Raw genomic sequence first — 17,490 nt, 5'->3', positions numbered from 1 at the left:
CTTGAAGATACCCGGAAAATGCCTTCATAAAGAGAACGGTAATTAGATTAAGTTTGAAGGTAATTCTTTTATTATCAAAACGGAAAACTCTTCCGATCAATTCTATTTTTTTAATTTAAGATTTTAGATACGAGAGCATAAAAACGGGTCACAGAATTAATTTTACCCAGAATATTTATTATTTATGGGCATATTTAACGATGAATATCGAAACCTCAGAATATAAAACGTACCTTCGATTTCACTGCGTATTTAATAAGTTCAAAATATGCATCTTCCTCTCCTTCTTTTATAAAACTAAAACTTCCTTTCGCAAAATTATCGTTAGCAGGATCTGAGGTTTTCACGACGGCAAATCCGAAGATCGTCTGTCTTCTGAATTATTTTATCGACGTTTTAGATATGTTCGCTTACTCCATTATCAAGGCGATCGCTCCAATGTTACTGAAATGTAGAACACTAGGATGGCGGAAACATGCAAATACTTTATGGCTCAGAGTCTTTGAGAAGCTTATAGTCGCTCAGCTGACGAGAACATTCACTACCTTTCACTGAACTCGCCACTTGAACTTATCAAAAAGCCAGTTGAATCAAAACTATTTAATATTAACTTTGATATTATCTTCCTACAAACAGAAATTCACACAGAACTTTGATGGGGGAAACTTTTGGAGAACGGTCACTTGAAAGACCAAGAAGAGAATAACAGTAAGTTGAAGATGGGAGGTGGATGGAACTGGCTCAGGATCGTGCCCAGTTGCAGACTTTAGTGCTATCAGCGTCGAGAATCCGTTAATTCCGCATCCTCAGTTAATCTTCGTCCGTAACGAAACTCTGTTCGTCTTGGGTCGTCCAAATAACTTTTAAATCAAATATGCAAAAAAGCGCTTTGCTGGGTTCAATTTCTTCCAACATAAAGCATCTGATGCACCAGTCAGAACTAATTTTCACGCGATGAAGCAAGATCAATGAACGCTAACGAAGTTTCAAGGTAAATAAGAAGTAGCCCGAGACACAGAAGGAATTTAATTGTCAGATTGGGGGTCGACGCTATGTGGAAGGGTCAATTCTGCGTCGTACCAGCGAAGTCCAGCTTCGTGTGAGGTGAGGTGTGGGGGAGCGCGGGGAAAAGTTACTCCGTTGTCCGTCTCACAACTAAACAATAGCAAACGAATATGGAGTGGAGAAATGAAACGAATCGGAAGGAAGGAGATGAAACGAAATAAGGCGAAATAAATAATGTGTAGAGAGATGTAAAAAAAGCAGAATTTGTAAATCAATAAATAATATAAGAAAAATATTGAAATAAATATAATTTAAGAAGAGAGAAAGGAAAGCGAAACAGGCACCAGCCCGCAAGATGGTCCCGTCCGCCCTCTTCTCTCGAAACATGGGTCGAGATGCGATTATAATAGTTACAGCAGTCTGCAAAGAGTGTGTTTAATGGCGGAATTGAATTCAAGATTCTGAATGCAGTGTAGTGTTTGTTTTCAACTACAAGAATATTATTGCAAGACTGTGAACGGAATGCGTACATTCTTACGTGAGGATATAAATGTCGGATGGTTCGCCATAATAAGGACTTACTGCTTCAATTCGTCTAACATCAGAAATAAAATTAACAACAAGCAAGTATGTCATTCTGTGTTTGCAACAAAAACATTAAATATTGCATAAAGTGACGACATACTGGCAGAATGTCCAGAGTTTTCCTCTCGGCAGCAATTTTATTTTTACTACAGAGTCAAGATTATATCTGGATCCTACCAATGTTCTATTCAGCATAAAGACAGCCAGAGCATGATTCAGGCTCACCAACTTAGTGAGTAATCTTTACAGATAATCGACACGAATCTGAATCAGTTCTTCCGCAGTTAAATCGCGGTGCACAATATTTCTAGCCAGGCTGTGGAGCTGAGACTCGCAAACACGAGTTTTGATTTCACCCGGATTACGTTGCTGCTTCGCTACCGGAGTTTTGCTGCTAGCAAGATGAGATAGGGTTTGTACCGGAAGAGCGGTGGTGACGGTGGCGTCGGTGGCGTTCGCAGGGGTTGAGGGGGTGTTTTCAATACGCTATCCATTATGAAAGTCATTCTTCGGGGTGTGTGAATAGAAGGGGGTGGGTGGCAAATCAAATTGTCAAAGCCAGCCCTCAGTGTTACACCACCCCGGAAAGGAAATTCACCCCTCCACTCCCCCCTCAGTCACACCTCGCCCTAGCAACCTCTCAATTGCAGAAGACATCTTGCATTACTCGTAGCAAAAACATCAGCAACGTAAAATATTAATGAATGTCCGGACAGTGAAACAGCTGCACTGTCTTTAAATATAGGCAGAATGGGAAGTTAGTCGTGACAAAATATCACATAACGCACTACCAAGAGCAACAACGTTTACGTTAAAATTAACAGCAGAAGAAATCGAGTAATTGCATACTGCAATTCAGTATTTTTGGTCTTCTCGTGAGCCTTCGTAAAAACACTGAAGGGAAAAGGATGATATTAAAATGTACCTGAAATATATATGACGTGAGGGTGTGCACTGAATTATACTGAATCAAATGAGGTAGGATGATGTGAATACGGTAATGAAATTTTATTTACATAATAGGGGAGAATTTCTTGGCCAGATGGCGAATATTAAGACTTCTTTTGTCCATAGAATGTGTTAGTAAAAGAGGAAACATTATTTGTTTCACATAGCAAAGGTAAACCTCACTATATTTTCATTAACCTTGTGAAGCCAGGGATTGTCTAAATAGTATTTATGAATTCAGTCCGTAACGCTAAGAAAACACAACATTTCACCATCATATAAGTAACTTAGTTAATGTTGTTTAAGGAAATGATCGCTGTTTATTTTAACAATCCGTAAATAAACTGAGAGCAAAATCTATTGTTACTGAATGTTAAAATAGGTGGTATGTATAGTTTCCATTGCACTTTATAGGGCTAGATGTAGAGCAATGCAGGGATATTTCACTCAGTGATGTTGGTTAATTGAGTGAGATAATTTAAGAGCCCTAGGTGTGATACAGTGGATTTTAAGGGTGTAATCTGTGAAAATATAATTTGGATTTATATGGCTCAGAATTGGGTTGAGTAGCGGGCTCTTGGACCGGGGGGGGGGGGGCAATGAACATCCGGTTTTCACACAGGGAAGGCATTTTTTGACCAGCTGAGTGTCTATCACTATCTGAAGAATATCCTGTGTGAGGTACTTAGTCGTTTAAACTAGGAAAATGGGTAATGTTTTCAGGTTTTGGAGTATGACTGCCGGGAGACAAATCACATTACGATCCCTGAAGTGACATAGCAAATGGCAATTTAGTCACTACACAAACCAAGTATTCGGTCTTACAGAGAGGCTGACCTATTGACTTGATTCATAACCGTCAACACCTCCGAAATCCTGTCCCCTGAGGCGTCCACGTGGACAGGGCGCAGTCCGCTGACATCAACCTTCTCGGTGCTATGAACGGGATATCTCGCACAAATACGCCATCGTACAGTGCATGAAGGCTTATGTTCCTTATCCACGTGCTGGGCGGTAATGTAGTCACGTGATAGTTTTAGCAGTCAGAGATTGCAGATGCGGGCAGTATGTTCCTCTTAAAAGTTAATCTACAGACGAGTCTACACGTCGCCAAAACCCGGAGTGAAAAGCTCAAATCTCACGTAGTGTACGCGTTTGGACAAAAGTTTCAATTGCTACAGTGTTCTTCGATAGAGTCGTTTGTGCGTGACAATATTAAAAGTAATGATCTCGACAAAAATACAGGATGTACAAAAATTAGCGGAGGATTCGATCTTCGGTGATCACACATGAAAACAAAACTCGAATGTTATGCGATTCTCTTGTAGAATAAAAGTTTTTCGTACGCGTTTCAATAAATAATTACGGACCCTTCAAACCGTCCGACAATTTATGGACACCCGGTTATAAGTTAAGAGTAAAACTGCTGAATTTATCTGCAGTGTATAATTTTACAAACAAGTTCTAAGACTATATTCTGTTCAGCAAATTGTTCACTGCGTAGCCTTACAAGTGATGTTTAGGCTATACGCGTAACAGTCGTGTCGGAGAAGTTGCCGATGAAGGACGGGGGTCCAGAACGGAAAACATCTCGGAGGCTGAAACTCAGGTCTTAAATGAAACACTTAGTGCTCAGTGCCCGTTTAAATTTAACTCATAAAGAATTATTACACATGTGGTACTTGAGGTGCTGTCATATTTCAGAGTCGGGATTAAAAATTAAGAAAGTCAGTCGAGTGATCGTCACACCTGCTTTTTCGCAGTTGGAAGGTACCTGTTTCAAGTCTCGGCGGTGATACCGGCCATCTTCATTGATATTCTTCGAGTTTTCTCTCCGTCTGTCCACGAAAATATTGAAGTTAAAGCAGACACGGAATATCGTGGACGAGTTTGCAGTATAGTCATATTACAAATGCCCTGGGTTCAATTCTCGGTCCTGAAACTATCTTGGCTATTTTAGTCCTTATAATTAGTAACTACAGATACATAATGTATCATCGTTTTAAAGAAGACCCCGACCACATCCTCTAACATATTTTTGAATTCGTCATTATTTACATTGGTTCTATCATTCCAAATTTCTTTTCACCATTGTTATCAGTGTAAATATATCGATATCCGCCAGTGTGAGTCTACTTAATTTAAGACGCGAGTGTACCTTCAGCGATGCAGTAAGTAGAAGGAGAAGAAACGCCGAGCAGAAGACGAAAACTTTTCGGAGTAAGCAGACAGAAGATGGTATTAGGGGCACACACCAAGTAGTTTTACTGTGCTGACAAGTAACTCCAGCTGGATGACGGCACAAGAAGAAAGTGGGCCGGGAGGGGGGGGGGGGTTCAACTCGTTCCGGCCTGAAGTTGGGTTAACTTCTGGTTCCCCAGTTGGCCACACCGCGGGCTGGCGCTGCATGGCCACAGATGACGCCAACTGTTACTAAACTATTCTCGTCGTCTCTTTCCGAGTCTCGTGAGTTTTAGCGACATTACAGTAACAGTGAGCAACTCCAGACCGGGTGCTTTCATCTTGAAGGAAAGTTTTGCAAACTGTGTGTGAAGGAGGGAAACTTTGGCCAAGTACACACACTCTGCAAGAGAGCAGTTTCTGTGTTCTACAATTGACGCAAACTGGGGGCAGTGCGAGTAACGGATTAAAGCAGTTGTAGTTAACTGGGAGCACAAAAAGATTTGAAGATGCAAAGTTAAATGGAAGAAACTTATAATGAAGAACAAGAAGAAAGAAAGAAAGAAAGAAAGAAAGAAAGAAAGAAAGAAAGAAAGAAAGAAAGACACGAAGGTCGCAGCGCGAACACATATTAGGAAGCGCAGTGTTCAAGAGAGATGATTTTAATGAAATGTCAAAACTTTTTAAGTTACTAAATTTAACTTATAAATTATTATAATTTTGTTTAATAAATTCTTCTCTGGCTGCCAGCCGTGTATGGCGGCTTTATGAAGAAAACACCAACGTTTCGAGAACCTTCTTATCATTATACTCAGTCACCGTCAAAGCTTCAGATCATACAACGATAATTTTGTTGATAATAAATATGGAGATTAATTTATTTAAGTACGCAAAATATTTTATGTGTCATTTACATTGCGGTTGTCATGTGACTGTCTGTCCGGTTGTCTGCATGATTCAACACAAAAACCACTGGATGGCATTGGGTAAGATTTGGTGTGGGCGTTATGCCACTGGGGACTAGCCTAAAACCGCAGTTTACAATTACCTACAATCAGTAAAATCATCATGGCAGGCGGACAAACTTGTGAGGTGGGATCGACACTAGCGCCACTTGCAACGGGGCCATAAACTTATGTAATGAACTTCCACAGATATGTGTTATGTACTTTTACCGTCGATATAGTCGACTGTAAGACTAAGAGTTAACAGGAACCATAAGAAATAAGGGTTCCTTCCTTCCGTGTTTTATCAGTGGTGCTGCATTATTGGAATCCTTGACTGTCCCGACTTGTCACCTCATGTAGAATTTTAAAACAGTTACAGAAGTAGGTGTGACACTTGGGGGCGTTGTGGGCGCGCAGTTGTAAATTACTGCTGGCGTCGCGGTGCGTCGCGTCTAGTTTGCTGCAAGGTATCGTAACCACAGGGGAATGCCTTGCTGTAAGTGACTTAATAGCTGGAACTGAAGCAGACTGACATCAATAGAGCACACTGCCTCCAGTTTCACATAAATTATCTTTACGAAGTGTTCTAAGAACAATTTTGCAATTTTAATATCCTTAAGATTAAATCTTGTGTCACACTAAGTAGGAAAGTTCCATGTATCCAGGTGAATTCACTTAGTTAGAACTCGATTACCATACTCGGATATCAGATACTCCACGTAGAGTTAATAAAAACAAGAAAATCATACAGACTGCAGTGAAAATATATTCCATCGTTGAATAAGAAATTACTCTGAAATTTAAGCCTTTTCATAGTATGTTGCAATAAAACGATAAAGAAACACTTTCAGAAAAGCTAGTAGTTGGGGGGGGGGGGGTGAGACGCGAATGAAATCGAAGTGTATCCATGCAGCACTTTGTATCGCACAGCTTTGAAGATCCGCTGATCAACATCATTGTGGGTCGCAGACCACAGAGGCGGCAGTCTTCTCAGCGAGTGGCTTCACACGCGGAATTTTAATCAGGCCCAGATGGACGTGCGGGTTGTCACATGTCAGGGGTTCCTCTGGGACGCGGGGCGGAAGTTGGGTCTTACGAAACGACAGCTACATGGAACATTTCTCAAGAAACACCTCTCAGCAATTCTACGCCAGGCGGACTTACGCCAATGTCTTAACCAGATAAACACATCTCTAATGTGAGCATGTGTTCAAGGAATTGCATGATGGGATTTGAGGTTATCACGGCGGTAAAGATATGTGTTGATCTTCTGGGTCGTGACGATATGTGGGGCTTGAAGGGAGGTACCAACGCTTCAGAGGAACATACTACCTCCGTCTTCATACTTGAAGATACAGGGACATACTACTGAAAGTTCCAGCCTCGGGGCAAAGTTCTCGTTATCCATTGGATTTGGATTGTGTGATTCCCAAAGTCGGTCGGGTTGCGGCGGCGAAGAGAAAAAACCTCAGTCCCTGTCGGGAATCAAACCCCGGTCGCCTATCATTCAGCCACTCATTGTACTGAGAGGTAAACAGGTATCTCACTAGTGCATGAACTCTTTGTTTTGCGGTACGTAACCTGGAGGTCTGTAATGTTGTCTACTGAACCTCACCACTGGATATAATGCCGATACAATTCGGTCCAGGCGACGCGCTCACAATTTATTAAGCACCAACTGATGTTCGGCACTAAAATGAAGTAGACGTTACAGGATCTCAGAGTGAGGGATGTATGCTGCGCGCTTTCCTATCCGCCGAGGTTCCTCTGAGACGCGTGGGCCATTTCGGCATTCTCAAAAAGATCGAAGCCACCCTACATCGATCATCACATCAGTCGAGTAATCCCCCTTGTGAGAGCATCTTGAAGGGCTGGACGAGGGTGGGGAACGGGAGTTAGATCAAGACCTATAGGTACAACTAGAAACCACACTGCATTTGTAATGCAGGGCTGTCACAAGGGATGAAGGAAGGGTAGGCTAATCAGGAGAGGGAGGCGAGTTCAAACTTGGTAGCTACTCCTGTCGTCTTGTTCCCGTGAGAGATGTGGGTCCCAGGGGGAGGGGCGTGGGGATCACCGCAGTGCGTCATTCATTGTCTTCAGTCCCAACCAAAGTGACATCTACACGACTCTGGGTGTAACTGTTGGTGTCAATTATCCTGTTTAGCTGATGTTCCTACTTGAATCGCAATAATACGTTAAGGACACGTCGGAAATGTTCAACGTCTGGATAGAACAGAAAACCATGGGTCCAAAATGAAGCACTCCGGGACATACAAGAAATGCTGAGAGAATTTTAGTGGAGAAACGTCCACTTGGATTAGTACGACGTATTATTATTATTATTTATATTATTTAGTGTTCTGTCTGACGACAGGTCCATATGAACAGGATCCTTCCATCCTTTTCTCGGACTGGGACCTGTTCATATACGTTCTTGGCAGATGATCCAGAAGTGGTTTGCCATTGCCTTCTTCTGTGTGTGAATGGAGTAATTGTTGGGATGCCACGGAGGAAAACTCCGTGTTGCCTAGACCACGGCCTTGCCCAACACAAGTTATAAATTCGGGCACCGCCGGGAATCGAACCCGAGACCCCAGGACTACGTATGTGGGACAATAATGTTAAAATGGACCTTACAGAAATAGGGCGTAATTGTGTGAACTGGATCAACGTGGATCAGTCTAGGGTCCAGTGGCGGGCAAGGAGCAATGGGAAATCTCTTTGTCGGCTTGTCTAAAGTGATTACTCCATGGAGTTGGCGTGATTGACTGCAGCGAACCGCGTTACGTACTGCTGAGGACTGACTTAGTAATGGGTCTGGCCGGCTACTTCGGCCCCTCGCTCAGGTGGACACTAATTATTTCGGCCCGGAGAAACGGGTTGATTACCTTTCCGTGTCTCTGCTCCGTGTATTCTCCACCGCTTCACAATTAGCCGCACTGCTTTCAAGTACCTTCGAAGGCTCTCTGCATAATTCCCGAATCTCTGAGCCGTAAAACGAACCAAGTACCATTACATCAAAAGTAACTCATTTTGAGAGCTGAAATTTCTACAAGTTCCACCAGTTTAACGTCTGCCATTGCTCTGTTTCCATCCATTTAGAAATCTACAATCGAAGCCATTTATTGTTTCCTTCAAACTAATTTAAAGCATTCATCAACATTTCAGACTGTTCTGAGTGTTGGAGATTGTTACGCAATATCCACTGTATACCACACTGAAAATGGGAAATAATCGTGGTGACAGATACGAATCTGAAATGAGACGGTCAAGTTGTATTCAAATACTACAACCTACATGTAGACTGAGGAAAAATACGAAAATCCTCAACGAAATTAAGTGGTAACGCAGCCGAGATTCGAACACGTTACCTGTCGGTTCCATTCGGAGCATCTCCGGCTCTCAGTTTCTGTCTGAAAAGTGTCTCTGTTTCGCTCTTGTTGAGATATACTGTCACAGAGGTTTCTTGCTCTCAGTCCAGTTCCTGCAGCTATCAATAATCAACGAACAGACTAGAAAACACTAATGACTTCTGTCTCTCTGTCTGTCTGTACGAGACGCAGACAACAGAAATTATACACGGATGTGTGAAAAGTTATAAAACAACTAGAGAAAATGCCAAGTGTCCTCTGGTTAGTATAAAAAGCTCAATTATGCAAGAGTGATTTGAGGTTTTCATGGCGGCGAGTCCAAACATTTCTATTTTCTGGGTTGTAGCGCCGTGTAGTCTGATAGAAGTTTACTGACGTTTCGAACGTCCTTGCTGCCTCCATTATCAGGACGATGAGTGGTTATCATCACCGTGATGATGAAGGCAGCTATGACCTTTATAACGTTAGTAAACTTCTACCGGACTACACGGCACTACAACCCAGAAGACAAGCCATCTTAAATTTGTAATTTATACTCTGAATAGGTACGTGTAGCTGTAAGGCCTTGGATTTATATTCGAGAGGAACGTGGTTCAAATATCAGCTGGGTTGCTGCCTATACTGACATAGGTTATTCGTGGCTAATCTCGGTCGATCAAGGCAGCGTACTGGCACGCGGACATTTATTTTTATCGATCGTCCGTCTGTCCGCTTTTTAGCACGACCATTTTAGGCCGATATTTTTGTGTAGGCGAGAAGTTAGGAACTGGTGCTTGTCTTCAGGAATTAAGGATGGCTGTTTCGAGAATCGAACACTGCCCCCCCTCGAACACGGAAGGACAGTAGTGACCAGGATATAACAGTGTCAGAGACAAGCCACTCTGTCATGACGGACTGGAGTGTCGCAGAGTACAAAGTGGTACCGGCGTTGAAGAGCGGGACAAATGTTAGCCGGGTGGGGGGGGAGATAACAAGCGATTGAAATGAGAGGTGGCCATCGTGACGCCACTCCACGCGGCCAATGTTTGTTTCAGGGACAAGGAACATAGGGAAAAAAGTCAGCAGGCATTCAGAAAGTCGACTAACTCCCACCACCGAGACGTTTCTTCCTTCATTTAATGGGAGTGGAAAAACGCGATCGTGGCCTATTTTAAGGGACACGTTGAGTGACTAAAACCTTGATTCAAGATTTTAGGCTTTCCGATTGACAACAGAATTCGTGGCGTTCGATTTGGTGTAGAGGTAAAATTTTGTACTTGGATTCAGGATGTATATAACCAGTTCTACTCAGGGTTTAGTTCTCAGAAGCTTTGACTGTGTTTAAAATTTATATGGTAGTCAAAATGTTTTATGGACAGAGAACCTGAATTCATAACACCCCTGCACAGTTTTCGTGTTCCTCTCCTCCGTTATAGCAAAATAACGGAGTAAATCCACGGGGGGGGGGGGGGGAGGTCTTTGTATTAAGGTAAAACATAAAATATCAGCGTTCTTTGTGACTGCAGCAACCACGCCGAGGTTTGGCGCTCAATGATTCGTCTGATAAAGGCACGACCCATTTGTTGTAATAGCCACACCATTCTCAGAGGCTTACGAAATCAACATCTCATACAACAAGGTATAAGAATCGATAATTTTGCAGATTTGTGACTTACTTCCATAATCAACTCAAATAATAAGCAAATATCTTAAAATAAAATGACATCGCAATTGTAAAGGAGTGAATAATGTACAGTATTAAATGTTAAAACTACTTTCCAAGATTAAAATTATATGAATGAAAGTATTTAAAACAATATAATAAATGAAATTAGAGAAAATTCGTAAGTAAGTCACATTAAACCGCAATCGATTTTACATTTTAGAAGACTATCACCGAATGTCAGAGCAGAGGGGACAAGATTTCTGCTTCGTATTCGAAGGCCCGAAATACATATTTTGGCCCGAAACCTTTATTTCTGTTACTGGAGGCAAATGCCGGGATAGAAGGTACCTTCAATCAGGCCACGACAATTCCTTTCCATTTTTTCCAAGTTCTGATTCACTAATTATCCTCTCATTCGACCCCATAGGCCTGTAGTCTAAGCTAGCGTCGTTAAATAAACTGTACATAAAAAATACCGTCAACAGAGTGAACATACGCGAGACATCCTAAGGCATGAAAATATTACAGAACTGCAGTACATCATGAGAACGATTCTGGGTATAACCTTGTAGGTGAAGGCGACACGTTCTTTCGACACTCGGATAATTACATACGAGTATACACGGCGTCACAACCCAGAAGACAACAATCGATACGTGTTTATGAATGAAGTAATTTTACGTAATTTGGTTGTTTTACTGCATTACGCCAGGTGATGTACGCGGATAATGCAGAAATAAGTGGAAGTGGTCGTGGTTTGTTTTAATGTACTGTCCTACAGCCCTTTGTGTTGAGGCCGTGTAATGACAAAGTCTAGCGCACGCGCTGGGACAACAGATTTCGCGTTGCGAGCTCCAGTGTTAGAGCACAGCGCCTGAAGCTGAGTCTTATGAGACGGCTCGCTCACTGCGAGACAGGCCTCGTCCTCAGGGATAACCAGAACATGAAAAGAGTGGAAAGCATCTCCACGGAGATGGTGTTCTAGTTTCCAAGACAACGAGAGACACTCTCCTCTCCACCTCGTAACCCCTTCTCTACCACCTCCGTGCCCAGTAGTTTCTCCCCCCACCCCGTCTCACCTCAACCAAGCCAAAGAAGCGACTTCCCAAGACTTCGTGATGAAAACCTGGTCCTCCATTGCAAATGTATTACTTAACCTAAAAACTTCACGTCTTAACATTTCATGGTAAACATTTTGTGGTGATGAAGATCACTGTCATTTAGGATGTAGCTCCGTGAAGTCTGCTAGAAGTTTACCGACGTTTTAGCGAAGCTAATCATACTACATAAATCAAACATCGCATATAAAAGTGTTTTTAAAGTACCTATTGACGTTTTATAAAATGAGCAATCATTTTTATTTTAAGAAAAAGGGTGTAGTCGTCTGGAAGTTGATGTAAAGTATGGGTTATATTGGAGCGAAACAACGTGTAATGCAGCCAACCTCCCGCTCCAGCTTCGAAATAAATTAAACTGTGGAATGTGAGAGGTGAAATACAGTAACCGATATACACGAAGTCGCATTCATTTCTTGAAATCTGTGCAAAGAACACATGGGAATAAGATCTGCCCTAAAACTGAAGGTCTATGATTTATCTGCTTCATATTGTATCCGCTTTGCTTTCAAGTTATAGCGCAAATATCGAACACTTCAGCCTTTACCTGTGTCAGAAATTATCTGCGAACGTTGTTCGCCTTCATCCATCGGCAACTTCTCCGCCAGCATTACGTGGCGTGTAGTCTAAACACAGATCTGCAGGCGCTCCGCACAGCGAATTACTTTACATTTGATTCACTTTAAGCAAGTCAGGCCCTTATTTTTTAACACTGATTCTTTTGTGTTTAATGACACTGTTCCAACTTCAAATGTCACACAGCTTCAAATTAGAGTGAATGATAATAAACAACAAGTAAGAAAGGATTTGAAAGGAGACTAATGGCCTATTTCAAAGTACTCTGCACTTACGCCGAGAGGCTGACTCAAGACAGGAGGCAGCCTGCATTCTGACTGAAGTTGGGATCAGGTTCTACCTCCCAAACATCGGTAGAAGCTCTAAACAAACTTCGTATCCTTTCTGATTCATACGACAGAACAGTACGCAGTACTGTTTCAGAATAGCCTAGACAGACTCAAGAAAATTACGAAATAATTACCGAGCAAATGAGACGTACAACTGAGGCATGTTGATCTTAAATAGTGAAACGTGTTATTGGCGACAGGAAATGTAAATGGGATATGGTGTCAGACAATGTTACAAAACTAACACTAATAATACATTGATGATTGTTAATAAGATCGGTTGTACGATGCTCATAACAATCCCAAAGTATCACGGCCTTGTATGTCTCTGCGCGGCAGACCACTGCGCACTCTGTGTCTCTCGGCGATTAGCTAAGGCTGAATGTTTTGGATCTGGTAGTAGCGGCGTCCCGACGGAGAGCCACACGTCGAGGAACCTCAAGAAAAGGGCGCTGCGTCTGAAAGGTTGCAGAACGAACGGGTGAAGGGTGGAAAATATGAGACAAAGGCGAAAGAAAGAGAAAAACGTGTCTTCAACGTCTTGACATGCGCAAAACTACAAAAAAGTTTTTACTACCTCCACCACGGACGCCACTATCGTGATCCTCAACACCACTACCTTCGCCGCCGTCACCCACGGCCTCCAACATACCCCCTTTTTTATTTTCATCTCCCTCTGGTGCGCGGGAGGGGGATGTAAGGAGGAGTGGAGAGTTCCCTGCTTCTTTCGTTTCCTTGGTCGTGGTCGCCTGCCACAGCCACTCCCCCTTACCCCTCCCGTCCAGAAAACTGGGGTGGGGGAAGCGTCTTATGTTACCGCGTGTTGAAGAAGTAGAAGAAGGCACGGGAAAGAGAGAGAAAGAGAGATTTCCCTGACAACTCAACTCCGCCCTCAAAACCGACGTCGAGATACGCCCATCCTCAAAAACCCCCAGCAGTGGCAACCCCGAAGAACAGCAGCCTCGTCTTCTTCTTATTATTCTTATTTCTTTTTAACATCCTGCTTTGCGGACGCCCTCACTTCGTCTGCTCAGTCGTCGCTTCGGGTTTCCTTAAGAAGGAAGGGAAAAAAACGTTTCCTCGATTTCCCGCACGGTTCGGTCTGTGAGTGTGTGTGTCCAGTTGACGCCGTCACTTGGGAGTCCGCGGACCCGGAGGAATCACTGTCAGTAGAGAAAATAAAGTGAACTATTCGAATAAGGAGGGTTGAAATGTGAGGGGGTTAGATAGTAACAGGATTCTGGGGGGGGCACAGTTCTTGCGAGTGATTCACAGACCGATGACGGTGGTGAAAGGCGTTGGAGGAGGAGGACGGCTAGGTAGTTAACGACGGCCACACAAGCAGCGCCGCAGTTCGGGCGAAAACGGAACGACCTGAAGTTTCCCCACACCACCCCCCCGGCCCCATTTTTTACTAATCACCACCACGACTGTCACCGCCGCACAGAGCCACCCCCCTGCTGCGTGTGGAAGGGTGGCGTGACACGAATTTTATTCTTTGATCTACAAATCTGACAAACATTAGTGGAGTCAAACCTCCAACACGTTCCGCGAAACTAGGAGACTCAGAGAGGCACAAAGTGGCTGACTCTCTTGTATTGCGCTGACCAACGAATTCGCTTGTCGCGTGAAAACACTTTGAAAAAAAGAAAAAGAAAAAACTGAATTCAACAGAGGCAAGGGTTGTTATTCAGAGGGTGGGGTAGGAAAGTTGTGACGTCAATTTTACCCACTATCGTGGCGGCAGCAGTGGTTGTGGGGTTGTGGGAACTGTGTGTGGAAGGCTTCTGGGGTGGGAGGCAGCCTTAAGAACACCCAAAAGGGGCGCAGAGGAACCACTGGATGGCCAGACAGGCGCAGAGTGCAGGAGGAGAACGGGGGTGTTGTAACTACCCCCGCCAACCTTCCAACTTCCTCTTCTAACCTCCCCCCCTCTCTCATTCGCTCTCTCTCTCTTCCCACGTCTAATTGGCGAATGTGGTGTGATGGATGCCCGCGAAAAGTCATTCCTTCGAAACCACTGGCAACCATAGAGCGGTGTCAGGAGGAAAAACGCAGACCAACTCCGGGCCGCAAAAAGGAGGCGGGCGCCAGGAAGAGCGCCCCCATGCGGCGGGATTGAGTGCTCTCTTGTGGACAGCATTGGAACGTCCTGTCACCGAACAGGGACCTCGTAATTAGGGAACTAATTTTAAAGACAAGACTAAGTACTCTAGGAATGATAAAATGGCAGTGTTCTATTGTGAATTAATCGCAGAAAATAATAAAATAAAAAAATAGTAACTAGGCCTGTTATTTTTAAGTGATATCACAGACTGAAGAAAAAAACTGGTCCAAATACTTTTTTTTGTGTGTGTTTATTCCATGCGAAAGGAAACAAACATTTGTGGAGGCAGAAATAAGAAAATCGAATTTCTTTTTATTTCCATGTGTGTGAACTTTGTTGTGACTTCAGTGACTACGAACTTCTTAATTTTATTGGGGACGTTGGTAAGTGACAAACAGAAGAAGTCTATAAAGCGCGCGCGTGTGTTAACTTGTGTTAAGAAGAAAGAGTAGAGAAGGTGTGAATGTGTCTTGCCGCAGACCTTGTGAGAAAACAGAAGAAATTGGATTGTGGGAGTTAACAATTGGGGGGCGAAGACACATGGAGCAAATATAAAGGGCGAAAAGAAAATTGGACGCAGAGAAAAGAACGGAATCAAATCAGAACACGGGGCGGCAAACATGTGTAATTTGGAACTTTGTTTCTTGTTGGCGTTTGGTGTTCCCGTGCACGTGTTGGAAGGAGCGAAAATGGTGACGGATCGTAGAAGTGAAGAAGTGTTATAACTGAACTGGGGTCACCTTGTTAGGTCAAGTGATGCACCTGGCTTCTGAGGTCGGCACACCGGTATCGGGGGCGGCAGGAAGTGACGTCGGTGGAGGCGGTTACAGTGCAATAACTGCAGAGGTACTCGCAGAGAGGACGTTGGACGGCCTCCTGTCGGAGCATCCTGGCGAACTAGTGCGGACCGGAAGTCCACACCTCGTCTGCACTGTTCTTCCGCCGCACTGGCGGTCCAACAAGACCTTGCCCGCCGCCTTCAAAGTTGTGGCTCTCGGGGACGTGCTGGATGGCACCCTGGTCACTGTTCGGGCGGGGAACGACGAAAACTACTGCGCGGAACTTCGCAACTGCACGGCGGTCATGAAGAACCAGGTGGCCAAGTTTAATGACCTCAGGTTCGTCGGCAGGAGTGGCAGAGGTGAGTCCTTGTCAACTTCGGCGATTCAAATAATTAAAACAGGCATATAATTTGTGCTCCCCGCCTAATATTGTTAGTATAGTTAAATAAAGGAGTACTAGGTGGGAAGGGCATGCAGAATGCATGGGATATTAAAATATCTATAAAACTTTACTCAGAAAATCTGCAAAGAAGAGACTCTTCTATGCATACCTGGATTTTACAAGTAGTAATAATTATGAAGATTTCTGTCTTCTGGGTTATTGCGCTGTGTAGTCTGGTCGATGTTAACCAACGTTTCAGAGGTCATACTGCCTCCGTCATCAGGGCCCTGATGACGGAGGCAGTATGACCTCTGAAACGTTGGTTAACATCGACCAGACTACACAGCGCAATAACCCAGAAGACAGAAATCTTCATACTCACCGCTGTGAGAACCTCAAGTCTTACACAGTAATAATTATGTTAAAGAAATGATGTTTCACATTGCGGATTGGATTAGAGTGGCTCAGGATAAGATTTATTCGCGAGTTTATATAAAAGTGGTAAGAGACCTTCTCGTTCCACATGAGCGGGAGACATCACAAACAGATGAGTGACAAGAGACACTTTTCCGCTGTTTGTCTGGAGATACTGAGAGAAACCACGAAAGATTTCACTCAGTTCAATCGTTAGTTCGGCCGAGATATGAACCGGGAAATTTGAGACTGAATGTCATGAGAGTTGCTAATGTGTGGGTTTGCAGGTTTGCTCGCTTTAATTTTCGTATCTGTAACCTTTAAGAGCCTTGTGACGTCACTAAAACGTAATATCGACATTTTATTATACTTTCAATCAACTTTCTGACCGAAACGATGTTTCAGTGTATACATAATATACTTTGTAATTATAAAAAATATATTTATATCACTACGCATATAAAGAGTGCATAGGCTCTATTTAGAAAAAAAAATATTTTAGATCCAACTTGACAGACTGGCTTAGTATAATATAACATACATATATAGCGTAAGAATATTAAAATGGTTAATTTGACGTAGGTTAATATTCATTCGTGCTCTGTAACGTCCACTTACAAATCGATATTAATTGTATGAATGAACAATAGTTATATAACGACGCTATTGATAGTAATAACAATTATAATAATTTATAGTCATAAATATTGTATTATAATAATGATGTGATTTGGAAAAGAAAATTACTTATGCAATACAAGACCGAGTATTTGCATTTTTCTTGCGAAGATGTATTTTAAAGACAAAGTTATAACTCAATTTAAAATTTTCTCTGTCAAATGAATTATGCAAAAAGTGGAAATCTTATTTAAGTTTGAAGCTATTACAAAACAAATTTCCTGATCATAATGGCAACGACGAAATAATTATGATAATAATAATAATAATAATAAATGGTGTAAAACTTTTTCGGAACTTTCGCTGTTAGGCGAAGGAATTGTGGGGTCAATTAACCTATGTTGCTGCCTTAAAAACTAAGAAAATCCAATTTGAAGAAAGAGAAAATACTAGACAAAAGATGTTGGGAGAAGGAGGGAGGA

General features: G+C 42.8%; 1 protein-coding gene and 1 long non-coding RNA gene across 3 annotated transcripts in view; one reads left to right on the top strand and one right to left on the bottom strand.

Moving 5' to 3' along the window:
• Positions 1-17,490, bottom strand: part of LOC110841287 (uncharacterized) — a 182,645-nt gene that overhangs the window by 6,515 nt on the left and 158,640 nt on the right. The window lies entirely within an intron of this gene.
• The window catches only part of LOC110841286 (uncharacterized), a 42,714-nt gene continuing 38,975 nt past the window's right edge, over positions 13,752-17,490 (top strand). For both annotated transcript variants that reach the window (XM_022086682.2, XM_022086680.2), the window contains exon 1: positions 13,752-15,953. In XM_022086682.2, coding sequence (XP_021942374.1) covers positions 15,569-15,953 — 385 coding nt within the window. In that variant the 5' untranslated portion in view covers positions 13,752-15,568. The remainder of the gene's footprint in view (positions 15,954-17,490) is intronic.

The sequence above is a fragment of the Zootermopsis nevadensis genome, unplaced genomic scaffold (assembly GCF_977971745.1).
Source record: "Zootermopsis nevadensis isolate Lab colony 2312 unplaced genomic scaffold, Znev_1.0 Znev_ptg000030l, whole genome shotgun sequence".
Classification (NCBI taxonomy): domain Eukaryota; kingdom Metazoa; phylum Arthropoda; class Insecta; order Blattodea; family Termopsidae; genus Zootermopsis; species Zootermopsis nevadensis.
This window is presented reverse-complemented; position numbering and strand designations above follow the sequence as displayed.